The 21,014-nt window shown below is 49.3% G+C and overlaps 1 protein-coding gene, 1 non-coding gene and 1 pseudogene across 2 annotated transcripts; 2 read left to right on the forward strand and 1 right to left on the reverse strand.

The window, feature by feature from the left end:
• Positions 1–1,035: 1,035 nt before the first annotated feature.
• Positions 1,036–1,166, reverse strand: LOC129537323 (small nucleolar RNA SNORA33). The gene has a single exon (XR_008681990.2). It is a non-coding gene; the product is annotated as a small nucleolar RNA SNORA33 (small nucleolar RNA).
• A 9,255-nt stretch (positions 1,167–10,421) lies between these two features.
• Positions 10,422–12,722, forward strand: MCHR1 (melanin concentrating hormone receptor 1). Its single transcript, XM_055396267.2, has 2 exons — positions 10,422–10,518; positions 11,743–12,722. The coding sequence occupies exons 1-2, from the start codon at positions 10,437–10,439 to the stop codon at positions 12,720–12,722; spliced, it is 1,062 nt and encodes a 353-aa protein (XP_055252242.1). The 5' UTR covers positions 10,422–10,436.
• Positions 12,723–18,551: 5,829 nt separating this feature from the next.
• Positions 18,552–19,157, forward strand: LOC129537075 (large ribosomal subunit protein uL11 pseudogene; annotated as a pseudogene).
• The last annotated feature ends 1,857 nt before the right edge of the window (positions 19,158–21,014 follow it).

Below are 21,014 nucleotides of genomic sequence, written 5' to 3' on the forward strand. Positions count from 1 at the left end.
CTTCTCCTCCCGCCCCCAACCTTTCCCAGCATCAGAGTCTTTTCCAGTGAGTCAACTTGTCGCATGAGGTGGCCAAAGTATTGCAGTTTCAGCTTTAGCATCAGTCCTTCCAATGAATACCCAGGATCGATCTCCCTTAGAATGGACTGGTTGGATCTCCTTGCGGTACAAGGGACTCTCAAGAGTCTTCTCCAACACCACAGTTCAAAAGCATCAATTCTTCTGCGATCAGCTTTCTTCACAGTCCAACTCTCACATCCATACATGACCACGGGAAAGACCATAGCCTTGACTAGACGGACCTTTGTTGGCAAAGTAATGTCTCTGCTTTTTAATATATTATCAAGCAAAGCTTTAACAAAAATTAGCACATGTCTTTTGATAATGCTTTCCATCATTAAAATGTCTTATAACAAATATTCATTTCAGTTCAGTTGAGTTCAGTCACTCAGTCATATCCGACTCTTTGCGACCCCATGAACCGCAACATGGCAGGCCTCCCTGTCCATCACCAACTCCCGGAGTTCACAATTACTCAGCTATTAAAAATAATGCATTTGAATCAGTTCTAATGAGATGGATGAAACTGGAGCCTACTATACAGAGTGAAGTAAGTCAGAAAGAAAAACATCAATACAGTATATTAACGCATGTATATGGAATTTAGAAAGATGGTAACGATGACCCTATATGCGAGACAGCAAAAGAGACACAGATGTAAAGAACAGACTTTTGGACTCTGTGGGAGAAGGCGAGGGGGGGATGATTTGTGAGAATAGAATTGAGACATGTATATTACCATATGTGAAATAGATTGCCAGTCCAGAGTCGATGCATGAGACAGAGCGCTCAGGGCTGGTGCACTGGGACCCTAACCCCTGAGGGATGGGATGGGGAGGGAGCTGGGAGGGGGAGTTCAGGATGGGGGAAACATGTACACCTATGGCTGATTCACATCAATGTATGGCAAAAACCACCACAATATTGTAAAGTAAGTAGCCTCCAATTAAAATAAATAAATTTTTTTTAAAAAAGTCTTACAGCCATTTTCAGGGACCTTAATGACTTTCAGTGTTTTTAAGGCTTATAACATGGCTTTCCTCTTACCAGCATTTTCCAAATTTCTGCAGAAACACATTCAGGTAAGCAGATTCATTGACTGGGTTTCTTTAACATATATTTAAATTGTGGTAAAATATACACAACAGGAAATTCACTCTGGGACTTCCCTGGTGGGCCTGTGGTTAAGACTCTACACTTCCAACTGCAGGAAACATGGGTTCAATCCCCAGTTGGGAAACTAAGGTCCCACAGGACACAAGGTGTGGCCAAAACAACAAACAAAAATCGATTTTAACAATTTTTCAGCATATGGTTCAGTGGTATTACATTCACTCACACTGTTGTTCAGCCATCTCCACCATCCATCTCCAGAACTTTTCATCCTCCCAAACTGAAACTTTGTACCCCTTACATCCTAACTTCTCATCTTGCCTCCCCTCAGCCCCAGGAAACCACCATTCTACTTCTTGTCTTTATGAATTTGACGGCTCCAGGTACCTCACGTAAGTGGAATCATTCACGGTTTTGCTTCTGTTTCCTTGATCCGGCTTCTTTCACTTGGTGTCATGTCTTCCAGGTTCAACCCTGTGGTCACACATGCCAGAATTTCATGTAGCTGCTTTCCCATGCTTCCTTGAGATTTCCATGAATCTCAGGATGAATCTCTACCCCTGAAGGTGATCTTGTTTGTTTTTCTCACAATCAGAGGGAGCCTGTGGTCTCTGGGTTGCCTCACAGCTGACTGGCACCCACTGCCTGTCCAGGGGCATGATGACCACTGCTGCCAGGCTGGCGGGAAGCGCTGGGGTGGAGGCAAGTTTTGGGTCAGGGAGCACGGCCAGTATTGCTTGCGTTCTGCTCCCTTCTGCCCACTTCTGCGCCTGGGGCTTTCACAGAGATTCCTCTACTAGCCATTCATCCTCCCAACATTGATTGAACGTCTGTCATGTGCCCGGCACTGTGTGAGGTGCAGGAGGTACAGTGAGATAGGGCAGACATGGGCTTTGCCTCCCTGGAAGTTATAACCTAGTGAGGGAAAGGCATTAAACCTCAACCATTCAATAAATAAATGTCTGCTTACAACTGTGATGACTGCTATGAAGTAAAAGTGCAGTTGTGTCGTGTCACAACTGTGTCAGTCATGTCCGACACTGCGACCCCATAGGCTGTAGCCACCAGGCACCTCTGTCCATGGGATTTCCCAGGCAAGACTACCAGAGTGGGTTGCCATTTCCTCTTCCAGGGGATCTTCCTGACCCAGGGATCGAACCCTGCATCTCTTTTGTCTCTTGCTTTGGCAGGTAGATTCTTTACCACTGCTCCACTTGGGAATCCCCATGAAGAAAAAGTGTAGGGTACAGTGCAAATGTCTAAAATGGGGGTGCCAGGCTGCAGAAGGGGACCAGGGCTGTACTCAGAATCCACTGACTGACATGGCAGCCGTGACCTAACACTAGAATCAGGGTCACAGTCCCTGCATGCAAGGCATGCCAGGCTAACGGAGATGACTGGGTGGACTAGGCTCCCCTGGGTTTTGCATGTCCAGCAGTCCCTCTGCTCTCTGCTCCTTTTAGGAATTGTTGCTCCTGTTCTCCAGGGTCTCTGGGGGCCCTGCCTTTGTGGTAGGAGATGTCAGGTAAACTGTGCTTTACTTTGGAGGGAAAGTCGTGACACATTCAGAACACCGGGCCCAAATCTTTCCTGAGATGTCAGGCCTTCGTATTTTCATGTCATTTGTCTCACACCTCTGGCATCTGCTCCTTCCCACTCTCTAGGCCCTAGCTCATGATGTCATCAACAGAGCATACTGTCTCGTGTGACGATGAAGTGTTCAAAGTCTGAGAATTGAAGAACCGTCAAAAGAGATAATGAAGTCCCAAGGCGAGATGGCAAAAGTGTGCCAACGACCCTGACACATAAAAGCAGGGTTTCTGATCTTTTTCTGCTTCTTGCAATACAGAAGATGGCATTTGCTAGATCAATAACTCCATCCCAGGTGTCAGGGACTGTATTTATTTTCCCTGACAACGATTCCACATCTGAAATAACAGCTGCAATTGGAGTCACCACATAATTACATTTACAGTAACCCACTCGCATTCTCTGACACCCATCTGCCTTCTCCACTGGCCACACTGAGAGCAGAATGTGATAAAATCACCACCCAGCCTCTTGAAAGGCCTTGATGACACCATTAATCTCTCCAGTCCCCCGGGGGTGCAATATTGCTTTTGGCTTATCTCTTTAGTGAGGAGGGATCTCCATTTGACTTCTGTCCTCATCAAACCCCTTACTCTGCCAATCCAGGAGCCAATACAGTAGTTCTGCCAACGGCTGGAGATACCTATTGCAGCTACAGATGCAGGGGCAGGGAAACAGAAAGCTTTGGAGATTCATGAGGACTGTTTTGAAGTCGGTCTAGTCAAACTCAATTTGTTACCTGGAGAAAGATGTCCATATGCAACATCCTGTGCCAAATAATAGAACTGAGTCATTGACATGTCTGTCAGTAGGAAGGTAGCTAACTAAACTCTGATATATACATACAATATTAATAGGATCCACTTAAAAATATTTATTTATTTATTTGGCTGCACTGGTCTTAGTCGGGGCACATCTTCGATCTCATGTGGCATGTGGGACCTTTTTAGTTGTAGCATGTGGAATCTTTTTTTTTTTATTGTGTCATGTGAACTCTTAGTTGTGACATGTGTAATCTAGTTCCCTGACTAGGGGTTGAACCCCTGGGGCCCTGCATTGGGAGAACATAGTGTTAGTCACTGGACCACCAGGGAAGTGGATCCACCCCCTTCAGTTCAGTCTCTCAGTCGTGTCCGACTCTTTGTGACCCCATGAACCACAGCACGCCAGGCCTCCCTGTCCATCACCAACTCCCAGCCCAGCATTTCTCATGATGTACTCTGCATATAAGTTAAATAAGCAGAGTGACAATATATAGCCTTGATGTACTCCTTTCCCTATTTGGAACCAGTCTGTTGTTCCATGTCCAGTTCTAACTGTTGCTCCTGACCTGCATACAGGTTTCTCAAGAGGCAGTCAGGTAGTCTGGTATTCCCATCTCTTTCAGAATTTTCCAGTTTATTGTGATCCACACAGTCAAAGGCTTTGGCATAGTCAATGAAGCAGAAATAGATATTTTTCTGGAACTCTCTTGCTTTCTCCATGATCCAGCGGATGTTGGCAATTTGATCTCTGGTTCCTCTGCCTTTTCTAAAACCTGCTTGAACATCTGGAAGTTCACGGTTCACGTATTGCTGAAGCCTGGCTTGGAGAATTTTAGGCATGACTTTACTAGCATGTGAGATGAGTGCAATTGTGCGGTAGTTTGTATATTCTTTAGCACTGTCTTTCTTTGGTATTAGAAGGAAAACTGACCTTTTCCAGTCCTGTGGCCACTGCTGAGTTTTCCAAATTTGCTGGCATATTGAGTGCAGCACTTTCACAGCATCATCTTTCAGGATTTGAAATAGTTCAACTGGAATTCCATCACCTCTACTAGCTTTGTTCGTAGTAATGCTTCCTAAGGCCCACTTGACTTCACATTCCAGGATGCCTGGCTCTAGGTGAGTGTGGATCCACCCCCTAGGATCCATTTAAAACAATGAATGTAGGGTTTTTGTTAATGGATCTATGTTATATGCTGATGTGGAAGGAGCTTCAAGAGAAAAAAAACCAGGTGAAAAATTGTATAGCATGACTTTATTTTTTTTTAGTAAAAATAAAATAAAATAAACATTGGCCATACTGCGGGGAAAAAATAACACGTCCAAGTAATACTACTTGATCCACTTTAACTCACACCCTGATCAGTAGAGCCAAGTGGGCTAAAGTCAGAGATCTGCTGACCAGACTTGAAGGGTTTTTTCAGATATACAAATCAAGTAGGAACTTAGTGGGTGGGCCACTCATCTATTTATGGTCAGTTACATCAGCCTGGGCAGGGCAATCATCTGCATAACTCCACTGGTCCCATCTATTATGATAACCATGCTCAGTTGCCTCTGGAAATAAGTGCTGCCACTTGCTTTCTCCCACCCCAGGGTCTCACATCCCCACAGAAATAAGGAAGCCTTTTTCCCACCAGTAGCTCCCACCAAGGACTGCTTAGTGGTGCTGCCACTCCCAAAGGTTTTCTCAAGGCCGTAGTTTTCTGGGGGATCAACTTCTGGGTACCAAAGAGTGTCATGTCCATTACATTCCATTAGGGAGGGTGACTTTATTTTGAAAGCAACTGGGAGCCACTGAAGTGTTTTCAACGGTGTAGGGTGATGAATTTTCTTTCTTTCTTCCTTTCTTTCTTTGGCTGTGCTGCATGGATTGTGGGATCTTAGTTCCCTGACTAGGGATCAAACCCGGGCCCAGGCAGTAAAAGCGCCAAGTCCTAACCACTAGACTACCAGGGAAGTCCTCTGGAAATGTCTATCTTAACGAAACCACTCCTGCTGTTCAGCGGTAGTAGAGTGGAAGGGGTGAGGCAGGAGGGAGGGGAGCAAGTGAGAATCAATGCCGTGACCCCAGTAAGATTTCAACACATGCAGATGGTAGTCAAGTCCTGAAAAGTACTGGGCAGGTGGGGGGAGTCTGGGAGATATGGGGCCCCCTGAGGAAGGCATGGTGAGTGGGGGCACATGGATGGGAGGGAAAGGGTTTATTGCTATACTTAGGCTTGATCTATTTCATGACTGTGCTAGGAGGGGCAGGTCAAGAGTCAGATGGCTTGGAGCAAAGCAGGTCAAAATTTCCATTCTCAGGAGGAGGTAATGAGCGGTATGGGTTCATCTGGGCTTGCCAGGTGGTGCTAGTGGTGAGGAACCCGCCTGCCAATGTGGGAGACATAAGAGATGCAGGTTCGATCCCTGGGTCGGGAAGATCCCCTGGAGGAGGGCATGGCAACCCACTCTGGTACTCTTGCCTGGAGAATCCCCAGGAGAGAGGAGCCTGGTGGATTATAGTCCACAGTGTTGTAACAGTTGGACAGTTGGACACAACTGAAGCATCTCAGCACGCACACAGGCACACATGGGCTTGTCCACTGCTACAAGTGACCAGATGCTATATTCCATGGGGTCCCTGAGAAACCACATGAAATGTGTCTCAGGAAAAGGGGGAAACAGGAAAAGCATCTTTCCATGGCTTCCACACTACATTGGCCAAGGGTTCACCCTAAGGAGTGAACTCTCCCTGTACTTCCAGGTCACTCCAGCATGGGCATTCCCTGGGGTCCCCTAGTCTAAGTTGTGACAGCCACAAAGAGGATTGGGGTAGAGGGTAGACAGTATGTGGTGCGGGCCTGGGACACGGCATGGTCAGGTCTTACCCATACCTGTACCTGAACCTGGTCAGAGACTGCAGAGCAGGGTCACTGTAGCAATGGATGGAATAAAAATTAGATGTGGCCGAGAGGATTTGAAGAGGTGCATGTGGGTATCCAGGAGGGATGCTCAGCTCTCGGTCACCAGCAGAAAGGAGATATGGTTTAAACTGATCATTTGTAATGGAATGGATGCTGAAGTTTCTACCTGAATGCTTCCTTAAAGAGGACATCCTTGACTCTCCTCTCTAAAGGACCCCAGTCACTCCCATCAATTCGCTCCCCAGCACACGAATCATCTGCCATTGTGGATTGTCTGACTCAGCGTTCACCCCCACCACTCAACCCCACCCCCAGCATGACAGGCCAGGAAGCTCAAGCCTCCTGTTCCAGGTCCCCTGGCTGCTCGGTCATGGTTTAAATTTCTCCAGTCAGGCAGAGACATTTTCCTTGGCATGATTCCATAGCTGTTCTTTCATAAACACTTAAATCCCTTCATGATTAAGTTACCAGGACTCGTCTGGATTGAAGCCTTGAGCAGGATATCTTGTTTACTTATTGGCTTGTGCATGCATGCTATGTCGCTTCAGTCATGTCTGACTCTGTGCAGTCCTATGAACTGTAGCCCGCCAGGTTCTTCTGTCCATGGGATTTCCAGGCAAGAATACTGGAGTGGGTTGCCGTGGCCTCCTCTTGTTGTCTGACTTATTATTATCTGTCTCTCCCAACCCTGTCACTGAAGCTCCTGGATAAAAGTCACTCGTTTTTTTTTTGTTGTTGTTTTTCTCCACTGCATCCACAGAGCCTAACACAGTACCCGTATAACAGAGGCTCAATCAGATTTCATCCAGATCTGCTGGATGAAAGGGTGGACGGATGGATGGATGGAGGTGGGAAGACTATGGCAGGTGAAAGAGCAGGAAACAGTAGGCTATAAGGCTCATTTCCCCAAGCTGTAAACTCTGAAATGCTCCAGGGCTGAGTCCTCGAATCTCTTTTCCAGTCACCCTTACTTTAAGTAAGCTCCTTCAGTGTCATCAATTTAACTTCATAGCTCCAGGCGTGACCTCTCCCTGGAACTTCTGACTCATATCCAAAACTACCCAACCTTTTCACGCAGATGTTAACAGACATCTCAAATGTAACATATCCAAACAGAACACTTCGTTTCTCCTGCAAATCATCTCCTCCTACAGCCTTCCCGATCTCCCCTCTGCCAGGCATTTGGAGTCATCCCTGATACTTCTTTCTCCTGTATGTTTCTGGTTCACACTTCAGCAAACCCTCGGGGCTCTACATAATGTACAGACACCCACCATTTCTCCCGCCTCCCATCTCCCCAATCTAAGATACCATCCTATTGCAATTGGATTATTGCAGTAATCTTCTTTTTTTTAAAAAAAATAATAATTTCATTTATTTATTTTTGGCTGCGCTGGGTCTTTGTTGCTGCTCAGGCTTTTTCTGGTTGCGGCGAGTGGGGGCTACTCTTCGTTGCACTGTGCAGGCTTCTCACTGCAGAGGCTTCTCACTGCAGAGGCTTCTCTTGTTGCGGATCACAGGCTCAAGGGTGTGAGGGCTTCAGTAGTTGTGGCGCACGGGCTCAGCTGCTCCACGGCATCTGGGATCTTCCTGGATCAGGAGTCAAACCCATGTCTCTGGCATTGGCAGGTGGATGCTTTACCCCAGGGAAGAGCCCCAGGGAAGCCCTGCAATAATCTTCTATATTGGGTGCTTCTGTCTCCCCATGCCACATCTCCCTCGGTCACCTCTGACTCCAGCTCCAGCTGCAGCAGACAGGTGTGTGAGGGGTCAACTGGTCTGGAGCCGATGTGTCTCGCCTCCAGCACACACCTTGTGTCTGGTTGCTTTTCGCCCAGAAGTCTCTTGGCTCCCACACGAGATTCACCTTGCACTGACAGCCTCTCGCCTCAAGTGTGAGCTGCACATCTTTCCGCTTTCTGCCGCATCTGATGCAGCAGGAGTCTGCTCCTCCCATGCACCCAGGAGTGCAGTGTTAACACCCCAGTGGCAACACTCAACCACTGCGGATCGAGGCAACTGGGGAAAGGCAGACGATTCTGGGAAACAGTCCGTGCACTTTTCAAGGATCCTTGTAAATGCGAGCTCCCCTTGTCCACAGTAGCGATGGCGATAAAGCACCTTCCCTGGGCTTTGTCTGCTTTCCTACCTCGTTGTCCTCACTTCCTCACGCCTGCTCCTTGTGTCATCACTTGGAAAAGCTGTGTACACGTAAGTCCTTGTCCCAGGACGATGACTGAGGCCTGAGAGAATTTCCCCTTCTGCAGTTTCCACCTGCTACCCTCCCCTTTGGGCTTCCCTGGTGGCTCAGTAGCAAAGAATCCAGCTGCCAATGCAGGAGACATGGGTTCCATCCCTGGGTCAGGAAGATCCCCCGGAAAAGGAAATGGCAACTCACTCCAGTATTCTTGCCTGGAGCATCCCATGGACAGAGGAGCCTGGTGGGCTATAGTCCAAGGGGTCGCAAAAGAGTCGGACACAATTGAGCTCTGACATGCACACAGTGTTTACTTAAATGTTGTTTCTTCTTTGTTTTGCACTGGAGCCAAGAGTTTCATCAAGGAGGAGGTAAGCTGATGGCTGGGTGGCCTTGCCCTCCTCCTGGTGGCCTAGCCAGAGACTGCCCTTTCTACTCTGTACTTCTGCTTTGTCAGTAACCATCTCAAGCGGGTGGTTTTGAGAGCCTTTTAAAAATATCTTGATAACTGTTATTATTTTCCAGCACAAAGCAAACCACGCTTTTAAAAAAAGGAATTTGAACATTACAGCAACTTTGAAAATGAAAGTCCTTCATAAACTGCTCTTCCAAGTGTTGTACCTGATTTGGCATCTCCTGGGAACCTGTCTGAAATGCAGAGTCTCAGGCCCCTCCCGGCCTGACCGACCGAATGAGAACCTGGCAGCAGGATGCCTCTGCAGAGAATTCACTCAATGCTTTGCCCTCTTAGGCTGTTCCTAAGGGTCTCTTTTGGGATTCCCGGTGGCTCAGCAGTAAAGAATCTGCCTGCAACGCAGGAGCTGCTGGAGACTCGGGTTCGATCTCTGGGTCGGGAAGATCCCCTGGAGGAGGCATGGCAACCCACTCCAGTATTCTTGCCTGGAGCATCCCATGGGTAGAAGAGCCTGGATGGGCTACAGTCCATGGGGTCATAAAGAGTTGACGCGATTGACCAAGGATCTCTTTGGGGGTCTTTGCTCTGAAATTTGTCTCAAGGAGTTCCAGGTAAACCCTCAAGGACCTCAGAGCATTTAGAAAACTAAAACCTCTATAAGCCTGGTCCCTGCTGATCCCAGGGAAGAAGGGAGTTTGTCCTCTTCTGGTCCCAAGTCCCTGGGCATCACCAGCTCAGGGTGACCTGAGTCACCTCTGAGCACCAGCCAAACAGCTCAACAGCCAGCAACTCCACAGCTTGGAATCCATGGGGCGCTGGAAGGGGCCTTTGGTGGCCTGGAGGCGGGCATGCCAGTGGTCCAAGCCTTCCCTTCCCAAGCTCCCAGCGCAGCCACCCCAGCCCCTGCCCAGCGGCCCAGGCTGAGGCTATGGGGGGTGAGGGGCCGGGCCAGGCTCCCTTCCTCCTCCACAGGAAGGCAGCCCATTACCTCTGGAGAGACTGGAGCCTCGCGGGCAGCCAGCAGCATCCCCGGTGGCTCAGGAGACACGGCCCCAAGTGCAGGAGGGAAGGAAGCCCGGTCCCCGATGGGGTTGACCGGCCGGCTGGGCTCTGCAGGCAGTCGGAAGCCGGAGCTGCGCTGCAGGACCGAAGAGGTTAACGCGCATCTGCCTCCGAATGTTAATATGTCGAGGTGATGTCAGTGGGAGCCGGGGAAGGAGGGAGGGGAGAGCGGTGGGGATCGCAGGCGGCGGAGACTGCCGGGCAGCCCGAGGAAGACCCCCCTTCCGGACTGCGAGGCTCCGGGGGCCCGGGCTCGGGACCGGCGCGGGAGGCTGCGGCAGCCTGCGTGGGCGGACGGGCGAGGGGGCACCCGCGGCGCCGGCGGGATGGACCTGGAAGCCTCGCTGCTGCCCACCGGCCCCAATGCCAGCAACACCTCGGAGAGCCCGGATAACCTCACCTCGGCCGGTGAGACGCGCTGGAGGGCGGTCCTCCCTCCTCTGCGCCGCCAAGGGTGGGAAACGGGAAGGTTTCACCTCTGAGCTAAACTGCTTGCGAAACTTTATGCCAGTTCTTGGGAATGAGATGGGCAGTCTGCCCTCCCGGAGGGGCAGGGGAGAAGGGGACTACGGGGAGAAAGGGGCAGGGGGCAGAGCAATGCTAGGAAGTGGTCTCGGATGGCAGCCAGCCGCGAGGGAGGCAGGGGAGGGCTGCTGAGGACTTCCAAAGATGCTTTGCCGGAAAAATTCCAGGCTAGAAAAGCAAGAGAAACTGGAGGGCTGTATGTAGGGAGATGGCTGGAAGCTCACTCATTCACCGAGCCCCTTGGTTTTTTCACTTGAACTACGTGATCTGGTGGGGTCTGAAACATCCTTACTGCCTCCTCCCCGAAAGAGGCGTGGGAAGGAATAACTCCCAGAGACACGAAGGGATTAACTTTGCTGGGGAAAGACGCTTCCTGACATTTCCAGCGCTGAGATGCCCTGGAATTCTAGCTTTGAAGGGGAAGAGAAGGAAGAAAACAGGAAAGGTTTGCATGGAGAAAATTCTCGGGTGGCTGGGTTGCAGCACACAGGTTCAGTCTAGTCACTTGGAAAGCCCAGGCTCAGAAGATAGGGACCCAGGAGATGGGAGGGCTGTGGGCCTGATGGCCAAAAGCCTGCACAAGACAGTCACCCACAGAGATCCCCAGGAATCAGCGCAAGGCTTCCAACCAGCAACTCCTAAAATGTAATGAGCAGGGTTGCAAATAGGAAACAAGGAAACACATGCCCGCACCCACACATGCACACACATTCGTGTCCTGCTGGTTATTTCGATAATGTTTCCTGGTGAAGCCCCGAGGCCCACAGAACCGTTCTCTGCAGACAGCTGTGGTTCTTGACGCTGTGTCTTCTGAGAAAACGCAGGAGGCAAAGGGACTGGTCCTTTAATGAACAGGTGGTGCAGGAGACTCTGGTGGGATTGAGCAGGGAGCCGGTGCAGGAGGGCACAGGGTTAGGTTTAGCAGCCGTGTGGGCAGGGAGGATGGCAGGGAAGATTCCAGATGAAAGATGGGCCCTGAGCTGAAATGGCAGGTGGATGGAGAGGTGGGAAGGCGCATGGCTGGAGGCTGAGCATGCCAGTCGGAATTCAGCCCTCAGAGAGCAGAGTCCATGTCAAATGGTCGACCCTTGCTCCTTCTGTCCCCAGGGCTGCCTCCTCGCACAGGGAGCATCTCCTACATCAACATCATCATGCCTTCGGTGTTCGGTACCATCTGCCTCCTGGGCATTGTTGGGAACTCCACGGTCATCTTCGCAGTGGTGAAGAAATCCAAGCTGCACTGGTTCAGCAATGTCCCCGACATCTTCATCATCAACCTTTCAGTGGTGGACCTCCTCTTCCTCCTGGGCATGCCCTTCATGATCCACCAGCTCATGGGCAATGGAGTCTGGCACTTTGGCGAGACCATGTGCACCCTCATCACGGCCATGGACGCCAACAGTCAGTTCACCAGCACCTACATCCTGACCGCCATGGCCATTGACCGCTACCTGGCCACCGTCCACCCCATCTCCTCCACCAAGTTCCGGAAACCCTCTGTGGCCACCCTGGTGATCTGCCTCCTGTGGGCCCTGTCCTTCATCAGTATCACCCCCGTGTGGCTCTATGCCAGGCTGATCCCCTTCCCGGGGGGCACCGTGGGCTGTGGCATCCGCCTGCCCAACCCAGACACTGACCTCTACTGGTTCACCCTGTACCAGTTTTTCCTGGCCTTTGCCCTGCCCTTCGTGGTCATCACGGCCGCCTACGTGAGGATCCTGCAGCGCATGACGTCTTCCGTGGCCCCCGCCTCCCAACGCAGCATCCGGCTGCGGACAAAGAGGGTGACCCGCACGGCCATCGCCATCTGCCTGGTCTTCTTCGTGTGCTGGGCGCCCTACTACGTGCTTCAGCTGACCCAGCTGTCCCTCAGCCGCCCGACGCTTACCTTTGTCTACCTGTACAACGCGGCCATCAGCTTGGGCTATGCCAACAGCTGCCTCAATCCCTTTGTGTACATCGTGCTCTGTGAGACGTTCAGGAAGCGCCTGGTCCTGTCGGTGAAGCCTGCGGCCCAGGGGCAGCTCCGCGCCGCCAGCAACGCCCAGACAGCTGATGAGGAGAGGACAGAAAGCAAGGGCTCCTGACGCTTCCCCCTGCCACCCGGGGCACCTCCACGGCAGGACTCCACGGCAGACTGTGGGGAGAGACGCTGAGAGCAACCCAAGACTGCTCTGGGAGGTTGTGGGGAGACGGGGTGGTGAGCAGTAGTCACAGACCACTGGGGAGGCTTGGCACCAGGTTTGGGGGCTCCAAGCATCAAAAATCTCCTTCTGAGAGCTGGATGGACCTTCGGGTTAAACAGACACTGAGCAGCAAGACTGGTTTAAATGTTCACTGAGCCCTACCCCTGCTAGCTCTCAAATGTCTTTTTCCCAAGAGGAGAAGTAGAAGGCTTCTGGCCAAATTTGTTTAAAATCAGGCAGGACTCGGGTGTGCGCAGTGGTACGACACAGGGCCCTGGGGAGATGGGAAAGGTGATAGAGCCTCAACGCCCTTTCCTGTCTCTCACGGGTAGGATGGAAGGCAGCCTTTCTCCCAAGCTGGAGGATAATGAAGAATAAAGCATGCGGGTTCTCCGGGTCCAAGCATCCTGTGTTAATTTACCTTATCTCTAGGCGATGCATGTTTATTTGGGGGGTGGGGGTGGGGCTCTGAGCCTACAGGGGTAAAAGCTCAATTTGCTAGGAGATCCACTACCCAGGAATGACAAGGCTATCTTGGGTGGGTGCAGGTGGGGGCTTTGAAATTAAGAAAAATGGGGAGGGGTAAGGGGGCTTTGCATCTGTGAGGACATTGTCTCCATGGGGTGCATTCGTCAGTCACCAGATTCAGAGTGACACCCATCAGGGTCCTGCACGTTCAGAGTTCATTCTAAGGCCTGGAGCTTTGGACATCAGCTTTTTGCTCCAGCCCTTTCTCTCTGAAGTTAAAAAAAAAAAAGAATGAATAAAGGAAAATCTCCACCCACATCTCTCTGGATGCTCCTATATAAATGCTTGGGCCTGGGGATTGGGGGGAAGCGGTGAGGGTGGGTGGCCAAATACGGAAGGAGGGGTCTCTTGGCTGTGGAATCCAGACCTTGGTTCAGGCTGCATTGTAGGAAGCAAGAAGCAGGGGATCTGCTTGTCTAAATCCACAGGGAAGATGACACAAATGGAATTACTGTGAATTCATTAAACGGAAATTTCACTGCCAGGCTTGTTCTCGGACTCAGCTTCCCATCTTCTGCTCAAAAGCACTTGGTTGTTACCATTGCCGACTGTAACGAGTCCCACCCACCACCTCCTCCGCTGAGTCACAAGTTGCAGGGCTGGCTTCTTGGGGCAGCCTAAACCTGAGCCTGCCTCTTGCTGCGGCTGCGAAGATCGTGAGCCACGTTGAGCAGGAAGATTACAGATGGGGCCGCTGGGCAGCAGCCAAGGATGATGCATCTCAGCTTCTTCAAGAGAAAAGCACGGAGCCAGGCATCCTGCATGAAGATGTGGATGAGACAGTGGGAGCAAACTGTGACTCCTGATTCATCCAGACACATCCTTAAAGCAGGTGCTTCAGCAGAGCTTCTTCTTGGTCCTTACTTTTCACAGCAGAGTTGCAGCAGGCAGCCTGTTTAGCAAACTTCTGGGCAGCTTCTTTGGGTCCTGGGGAGCTTTTTCTAATCGTTAGTATTAGTATTTCCCTCTTGCATTCCATTCCACCCAGTGCATGGGGAGTTGGGGTGGTAAGGGGTGAGGATAGTTAGTTTTCCTTACCCTCTTTAGCTGTCACAGGTAAGCTCCAAATCTACTTGAGATGTACATCCAACAAAAGAAAAGTAACTCTTATGGGAGCCGTAAGGCAACCCCTACTCACTGGTTCTGCAAAAGGAGGTTTTCCTGTATCTGGTTTGCCTGTGGAAGGCTTTCCTGGGTCTGTCTTCACCACCCCCTCCCCCTTCAAGGAGGAATCTAGGAGAGGAAATAGGTGAGACAGCCTCTCCCAGGAAATGCAGGTGACCAAGGTTACAGGTGGGTGAGTGGGCGGGTGAATGACCTGCTGAAGGCCCCAGAGACTCTCAACGCCATATTATAAACTGAAGTTGAAGCAAAGTGGGTTGAGGCAGGAACGTGAGTGGGTGGTGATGTAGACAGAACCGAGGGGAGAGGACTGGGGAGAGGTGAACTCATGGCTGGAGAGGGGAAAGGGGATGGAGAGGTTATCATGGGGGTGGGGCAACTCTCACCAACATGTCTTTCCCCAGCCCAATCCAGCAGCCACCTGAACAGACTGGCATCTACAGCAGTGGTCCAGGCAATGGCAACATCCTGGATTAGAGCGGTGGCAGTGGAGATGGAGAAAGAGGCACACATGTGAGGTACATTTGTAAAGCAGAAGCCACAGGGCCTGGGATGAGCTGGCTGTGGAGGATGAAGGAGAAATAGAAACTTGGAAGTCACTGGCCTCTAGGGAGATGGGATGGTCTAAGGAAAGAGGGAGTGCAGAGTCAGAGAGAAAGAGGCTTGACATTTCCACGCAGAGGTTGAACAGAGAAGGAACAGTCAAGCCAGTAGAGATATCTGTAAGATATTAGTAAGAAATGGCCAGAGAAGTAGAAGGAAATCAGAAATTGTGGCATCATAGAAACATGCTGCTGCTGCTAAGTCGCTTCAGTCGTGTCCAACTCTGTGCGACCCCATAGACGGCAACCCACCAGGCTCCCCCTTCCCTGGGATTCTCCAGGCAAGAACACTGGAGTGGGTTGCCATTTCCTTCTCCAATGCATGAAAGTGAAAAGTGAAAGTGAAGTCACTCAGTCGTGTCTGACTCTTAGCGACCCCATGGACTGCAGCCTACCAGGCTCCTCTGTCCATGGGATTTTCCAGACAAGAGTACTGGAGTGGGTTGCCATTGCCTTCTCCACATAGAAACATGAGAAGGGTCATTTAAGGAGCAGTGGTTGGCTGGACCAAAGCTGTCCAGGAGGTCAGATGGATGAGGCGTGGAAGGGCCCATTGGATGTAAGATCGTGGTGTTCACTGGGGACCACAGCTGACTGGGGCTGAGGAGCGACCCCCCCCCCCCTTTTAGAGAAAGCAAATCCTCCCAAGTTTGCTGCAATCCCCACCACCACTCCCTACTGTCTAAAGCTCGGTCTGAGTCACTTTTGTTTTCCCTGGTTCCTGAAAGTATTTATACTTGCAACACTTGTTCGGGAGCAATAAGTACTATATTGCAGCATACTTATTTATTTATTTATTTTAATTTTTTTGGCAGCACCGCACAGCTTGTAGGATCTTAGTTCCCCCACCAGTGATGGAACATGTGACATTGGCAGTGAAAGCACCCACTGGACTGCCAGGGAATTCCCTGCAACATAATTTTAAAAAGGTGATTTTTAAAATTTCTGCTAGACACAGAAAGCATACAATTTAACCATGTTCATTGTTAATTATATTACTTTTCCTATCCTGTCCTCCATGAAGCTTCATGGGTTGCTCCAGGATCTTTCCCTTCTCTGATTGTTGCAACTGACTTACAAGCCATGCCTCTGCCCTGTGATTTGACCTCTCTGCCCCATGCCTGGGCTTCCCTGATGGCTCAGCAGTTAAGAATTCACCTGCCAATGCAGAAGATGAGAGTTCAGTCCCTGGGTCAGGAAGATCCCCTGGCGAAGGACAATAGCTCCCCACTCCAGTATTCTTGCCTGGGAAATCCCATGGACAGAGGAACCTCACAGGCTACAGTCCAAAAGGTCGCAAAGAGTCAGATACAACTAAGCAACTGAGCATGCACACATACCCCAGTGCCTGCCTGAATCCTACCCACCTTCTACTCCAGCTCAGTTCCTTACTTCCCCACAAAGCCTTCCCAGCCCTCTCCAGCCTGCAATGAGTCAGTCATTCTCTGGGCTCCTATAAAACTTCCAAATTATGCCACTTATTAGGTGATTAATCTTGCTCTGTGTCACAATGTGAGAGTTGCGAGTCACATTTTATTGGGGGGCAAAATGAGGACTGCAGCCTGAAGACAGCACTTCAGTTAACTCTGAGGAACTGCTCCAGAGAGGCAGGGGGGAGGGTTAGTATATATGTGATTTTGGTAAAGGGGGAATACATGCACAATGCAATCAAAGCACATATTTTGCAGAAGCTTTCTGCTGGTCATGAGGAGCAGTCATCATCATGAAGGATTTAGTGCTTTTCGAGATATGAGGAGGTACAAGATTTAGGCTCATAAAATCGGCTTCTGAATATACCTAACTCCCTGAAGAACCCCCATCAGCCCAACAGAGAGTGCCTCATTTCTGCTCTCCACTTTGAACTCCTTTCAGGGATTGTTGGAAATCAGCGCTGCAGCAGCACATGATTTAATCCTTGTAGAGGTGGATGGCAAGTGCCAATTTGTAGCTGACATATTGAGTTAAAATTTATTGTAAAAGGGAAGCCTTATATATCCTTTTAAAAATTGAAAATTCCAAAGTCTTAGAGTTAAGCAATGAGTCTTCCACATTATAAAGCTATTTATAACAGTAATTAAAGTAGTGGTAACATTTTACCTTTATAAAAATGTCACAGAATTCAAATCACAGCTTGAATCCTCAATGATGCAAGTCTCTTACACAGTGAAGTCTTGATCAGTTTTAAGATAAAATTCCTCCATCTTCAAGAATGTCTCACAAAAGAGCTGAATAGACCTCTGTGAGGACAGAAGGCAAGGATGCTAACTCTGCGAATTATCTCTTCTTCTGGTGCGAATCCTAAAACTGATCCTAATCAATCAGTCCTAATCAATTAACAGCAAATCCTAATCAATCAATGCAGAGGAGCTTAATGAGAAAACCAATAAGGTCTACTTTGAATATGGAAAATGCCAAATTGTGTTTCCCTTCCAACTGTGTGTTTCCTTAAGAAACAGGTTTTTTAAAAATCAAAACAAAAACAGGACCTAAGCAGAAGTCTGCTGTGGGGAATTCAAGAAAACATTTTGCTTCCCTAACTAAAGGAAACAGATCAGGTTGGTAGCATCTGGGCTCTTCCTCCTTCCTCCCTGCCTGGAATGCAGATGCACCAACTGGAGCTGCAGCCACTCTCTTGAGATCATGAAGTGACAAGTATGAGAATGCAAACCAATGCTGTAAGACTGATGGGTCAGGAAGGCCAAGAGAACAGGGGTCCCCAAGGGCATCAGTGACTTGCTGAACCAACATCAACCTCCAGGCTTCTAGGCGTGCAAGAAAATAAATCCCTATTTGTTTAAGCAACTGTTCTGTTAACCCTCCTGATAATGTCCTAAGCTTTCAACCTAAATCTTCCTGGTTTAGGAAGTACAGACCCCTCCCTAGCTTCACGGATGGGGCCCAACTGGCTTTAACCAGTCACTATCCCATCTCCCTGTTCGAAGTGGTTCATTCAGGGGAGGTCAGAACAACCAATGGGAAGTAAGAAGTCATTAGCCAGGACTTCTGGGAAGGAAAGTGTTGATTCTTCTCTGTTTGGAGCTACTAAACAGAGTAGCTTCCAACCCCCTCTCTAGACCTGACCTGGGAAGCACATGGCTCCACGAGCTGCCAGCAGTCACCTTGGGGTAAAGCTAGAGTAAAACCTTCCTGAGAATGAAGCCAGTTCAGAAGTATCAGAGCTGAAAGGGTGAGTGTGAGAATCAGTTGACATTGTTTGGGCCTTGATCAGCCTTACCTGAAGCTAGGATGCTCTTGAACTGTTTCATTATAGGAGTCAATAAGTTCCCTTTATTTTAACAGCTATTTCAGTTGGACTTTCTATTATTTGCGATTAGGAAATCCTGATAAGAAAGATATGAACATTTTAGTTGTAGCATCCTAACTCTTAGTTTCAGCATGTGGGATCTGATCCCTCCTGCTGCAACTAAGATCCAGCACAGCCAAATTAAAAAAAAAAAAATTTTGCTTTTGGCTTTCGGCTCAGAGGAGGAAAAGGTGCAACTTTCTTCGGTCGTCCCGAATCCGGGTTCATCCGACACCAGCTGCCTCCACCATGCCGCCTAAGTTCGACCCCAGTGAGATCAAAGTCGTGTACCTGAGGTGCACCAGTGGGGAAGTCGGTGCCACGTCTGCCCTGGCACCCAAGATCGGCCCTCTGGGTCTGTCTCCAAAAAAGGTCAGTGATGACATAGCCAAGGCAACTGGTGATTGAAAGGATCTGAGGATTACAATGAAACTGACCATTCAGAACAGACAGGCTCAGATTGAGGTGGTACCTTCTGCTTCTGCCCTGATCATCAAAACACTTAAGGAACCACCAAGGGACAGAAAGAAGCAGAAAAACATTAAGCACAGTGGAAACATCACTTTTGATGAGATCATCAACATTGCCCGGCAGATGTGGCATCAGTCTCTAGCTAGAGAACTTTCTGGAACCATTAAAGAGATCCTGGGGACCGCCCAGTCTGTGGGCTGCAGTGTTGATGGCCGCCACCCTCATGACATCATAGATGATATCAACAGTGGTGCAGTGGAGTGCCCAGCTAGTTAAGAACTACAAAGGAAAAAGAAAAATAAAGGATCACTTGACAACCAGTGGAAAAAAAAAATTTATACAAGAAAGATATGGACATTTTAAAGATTAGGTTGGTACTGTGGACTGACTTGTCTTTGCCCAAAATTCATACGTGGAGACCCTAACCCATGTGATGGTATTTGTGCATGGGCCCTTAGGAGGTAATTATTATTATTATTATTATTTTTGGCTGTGCTGGCTCTTACACCATGCAAGATCTTTCATTGCAGTGCATTGACTCTCTAGCTGTGGCTCTCAGACTCAGTAGTTGTGGCACACTGGCTTAGTTGCTCCAAGGCGTGTGGGATCTTAGTTCCCTGACCAGGGATGGAACCTGAGTCCCCTACATTGCAAGGTGGATTCTTAACCACTGGACCATCAGAGAAGTCTTCGTGATTAAGTTTAGATGAGGTCATGAGGGTGGGGCTTTAATGAGAGGATTAGTGCCCTGATAAGACTCTCTCTCTCCACTCACACACACCAAGGAGAGGCCACGTGAGGACACAGTGAGAAGGCAGCCATTTACAAACCAGGAGAAGAGCTCTCACCAGGAAATAAATCAGCCAGCACTTTGATCTTGGACTTCCAGCCTCCAGAGCTGTGAGAAATAAATTGTCTGTTGTTTAAGCCACCAAATCTATGGTGTTTTGTTTTAGCAGCCCAAGATAAGACAATTGGTAAGAGCCTTTTTAGTTCTAAATGACAAATATCCAACTCAATTGATCTGAGCAAAAAATTCTGGCCTAGTTAGTGGAAAAGTTCAGGGCTTGCTAAACTTTCAGTCATGACTGGATCCAACAGCTCAAGCTCCGTCCTCAGGACAGACTCCCTTTCTGTCTTCCCCATACCCTCTCTCTCTCCATTGCACGGCTCAGTTTTCCTCTCTGTCACCTCCTTCTCAAGTGATGGGGTCCCCAGTGTAGTAGCCAAGATGACCACCAGCAGTTGTGTGAACTTGTATTGCCCAGGCAGCAACTACAAGATATTAGCCAGGATTTCAGTGCTGCCACCTGACATGTTCTTGCCATCTTTCCCTCCAACATCTGTTTCAAAACCTGAAAAAGCTTCTGAATGGTCCCCTGTGAGTTACCCACCTTCCCCTTCCACCCAACCAAGCATAAGATCTAGGAACATGGAACACTCTTATTGCCTGGAATAGGTCACATGTTCACCCGAGTGGGGTTATGTCACCGGCAGGCCCATTCTGTGTATATGTGTGTGTTGTAGTTCTGAAAAGAAAAAGAGAATTTATATCACCTTAAGTAGAAAGAAGTGTGATGGGCAGAAAGACAATAGATATCCCACCAGGAGGGGTCTCAATAATTAGAGAGGGTGGTGTGGAAAAGAGAATGGCAAAGGACAGGTAGGAGAATCAAAGAAGATTGAAAGGACAGCCAGGAAGCCAGGTGATTACTGCAGAGAATTCTTCACAGGAAAGAATCTTTAACCTTAAATCTGATGAAAACTCTGGATCCTTCCCCCTGAGTGCACATTGGCACATAAGTCTGGAATAAGTCTGGAAGGTTTATAATCTCCTCCCCATTGCCTGAAGAGGAACCCTGCTAATGCAGGAATCTGGGTATCTGACAGCCAAGTCAGACAGAAGACCCCAGGTGGCTGTGAGGAGGCACAGTGCCCACTGTCAGAGTGAAAACAGGCAGAGCCTGCTAAGGACAGGACAGAATCTTGGGACCTTCACCTTACAGGGCTGGGCAGAAGTAGAGAAACCAGTAGAGGAACCTGGGGATCAGCTGGAGTGATAAGAGGACAACCTGGAGAGCTTGACATCCTGGAAGTCAATGGAAAGGACAGTTTTCAGGTCAAAGTGAGCAAGAGCGCCAGATGCTGCAGAGAGGTCAAGTTGAG

Source organism: Moschus berezovskii, chromosome 6, assembly GCF_049115385.1.
Source record: "Moschus berezovskii isolate FMDL1 chromosome 6, NW_MosBer_1.0, whole genome shotgun sequence".
In the NCBI taxonomy this organism is placed as follows: Eukaryota; Metazoa; Chordata; class Mammalia; order Artiodactyla; family Moschidae; genus Moschus; species Moschus berezovskii.